The following is a 2,633-nucleotide window of genomic DNA, read 5'->3' as shown; positions in this document are numbered from 1 at the left end:
CGAGGGAGGAAGGAAGTCGAGGGAATGATGGAGGAAGTACTAGGAAGGAAGGCAAAAATAAGGGGGCTGGAGGAGAGAGTAGAAGAAGCGGAAGGAAAGAAGTGGCGTGTGAGAGTGAAGAGAGATAGGTTAAGGAGAAGATAGGTTAAGAGAGAAATGTAAGATGAACTGTGAGATTGTAAAGAATGTAAAAGGAAGTGTAAGAAGGAGGTGTTGTTGTAAAAAACTTTGTAACCCCAAGGGGGGAGAGAGTGAATGGGGATGGAAGGGAAGGAGAACAGGGGTAAGGAGGAGTATGAGAGAGAGAAAGAGAGGAGGAGGAGAGAGAGAGAGAGAGAGAGAGGGTGGAGGCTGAAAGAAGAATAAAAGAGGAAAGATGGACAGAAAAATTATAAGGAAGAACAGCGGAAGCGGGGGCCCAGTAGAGATAAGGTTTAGTGTAAGATAGATGTAAGTAGTATGCAAGTTAGAGATAAGGCAAGTAGGAGAACAAAGCGGAGAGAGAGAGAATGATGGGTAGGGCGATGATTAAAATTAAGCGAGCTAAAAGGAAAGGTATAGGCGTAGAAGTAAGATTAGCGGTAAGAGGGGAGAGTGAGGCAGAGGTATAGACTGTAGAGAAGTAGGTGGATGAGGCTGAGGGGAGGGAAGCGGAAGGAAAGATGTGGTGTGTGAGAGTGAAGACAGATAGGTTAAAGAGAAGATAGGTTAAGAGAGAAATGTAAGACGAACTGTGGGATTGTACAGAGTGTAAAAGGAAGTGTAAGAAGGAGGTGTTGTTGTGAGAGACTTTGTAACCCCAAGGGGAACAAATAAAACCATACATACATTATTCCGGAAACATCCAGTTGTCCTTGCGCGTAATCTATTTTTGAAGATGTTTGTTTAAAGAAGTCGTTTCCTAATATACCAGATTGCGGAATTGGAGAGTCGTGAGATACTCTATAGAAAGATACGGGTATTTTAAAAAGATTTAATGTGGTTTCCCCGAGAGTATTGTCACGTCCAGACTCGAGGAAGGATGAGTCAGTGGAAGGGCGCAACCACTATCTTTATGATCCCAAAGTTAGATTGCGCACAACGTTGGTCAACGGGTTGTACTGAATCACGCGATCGTGTATGATGAGACAGTACGCAGTGGTATTCGGTGGCACGTTCTGCTTACACTCGAATTTCAATCGCACATCCACGGTTGCGCTCTTGACCGATTCGTTTTGTTGAGAGCAATCGATGATCACGAACGGACCGTTACGTAAAAACTGTGTGACTGCGAGACTCGGCTCGAGATACTCGTATCCGTAATAGTTTTTGCAGAAACGCTGGTACGTGTCGTACAGAATCGACCATCTGTTTTTATCAAAATCTAGATTCATATCGTCGTACGGATAACATTCCGAGTTCAGATAGAGTTTCACGTTAGTCAATTTGCAATGGTCGAATCGACTCGTATCCTCGGACATGACGTTCTTCCGGCCTGTCTGCAGAACGAAGACAACGTATCGCGGCTTTTCCAGCTGAGTCGCGGTTTTAATGGACCACGAATGCTTGGTTGTACGTTGCAATAGCGGAAATTCGTACAGATCCCACGAGCGAAAACCCATGCTGAGGTATCGTCCGCTTTCCAAGGCGCGCAGCATCGACAGCTTATTGATCTCGTTCAATACCACGTGTGGCATTCGCCATTGTATCTTGAATATGTCAATCGCAGGCTCCAGCGCCAAATTTCCAAGCAGACAATTGTTGTCGTTGCGCGATCGTATTAAGATCAACTCGTGACGAGCGTTAATCACCACGCGTCTATAATCCTCGCAAAATCTCAATAACATGTAGAACGGTACACAAAAATTGAAGTATCCATTCGCGTCATTGTTATCTGTTAATGCGTACTGCGCATTCCAGCCGGCGTTCCTCATAATCACGGTTTTATCGGATGATATCGTTACATAGTTCTTGAGTGTGCTAGTTATTCCCACATTTCTGTTACGATCAATCTCCACACCGTCGAGTTCGTATCGGATCTCATCGAACATAAACGCGACGCAATTATTTCCCAGTACCACATTAGATCCTTCAGCTGGTTTGTTTATCTTTAGTTTTCCCTCGAAGTATAGAAAACTCTAATATGGCAACGTATACAGATCCTGTTGTTGTATGAGTATTCGTATCTCGTCGCTGTGCTCAAATGTCGTGTTGGCGTACGGGTTGTACGTGTGAGTCTCGATCTTGACGATACGATCGTCAAAGACCGGCTCGCCTTCGATGTTAAGGATATCGGTCATGTTTTCTCAGATATTTCGCACCGCAAATCCCAAAGATTGTAAAAATTCAACGTTCGACGCGTTGAGTTTCTTTTTCTTGGTGCAACCGGATGATTGGATATTAGCGAATGTTGACGTTGTTGTCGCTGACCTCGCGTTATCTCTCGCGTCTTTCGCTCCGCTCAACACGAGCATCTCATGTATCGCACGCTAATTTTGTCGCCGTCGTACGTGCAATCTGATGGTGATCTCTTCTCCTCGAAAATCGAGCAATCGTCCGTCTTGATCCGCGATGCGTATCGTTAGATCCGTAATGCTCCGCGCGATGATCGGCAGGTAAATGATATGCGCCGGCGTTTCCGATATCTTATATCC

General features: G+C 45.0%; 1 protein-coding gene across 1 annotated transcript; it reads right to left on the bottom strand.

Moving 5' to 3' along the window:
* Positions 1–1,052: 1,052 nt before the first annotated feature.
* LOC115233393 lies at positions 1,053–2,030 on the bottom strand. Its single transcript, XM_029803780.1, has one exon. It carries the CDS (start codon positions 2,028–2,030, stop codon positions 1,053–1,055), a length of 978 nt encoding a protein of 325 aa, XP_029659640.1.
* Between the last annotated feature and the right edge of the window lie 603 nt (positions 2,031–2,633).

This window comes from Formica exsecta, unplaced genomic scaffold (assembly GCF_003651465.1).
Source record: "Formica exsecta isolate Colony F162 unplaced genomic scaffold, ASM365146v1 scaffold174, whole genome shotgun sequence".
NCBI classification, from domain to species: Eukaryota; Metazoa; Arthropoda; class Insecta; order Hymenoptera; family Formicidae; genus Formica; species Formica exsecta.
The sequence above is the reverse complement of the archived record's forward strand: the minus strand, read 5'-3'. Positions and strand labels throughout refer to the sequence as shown.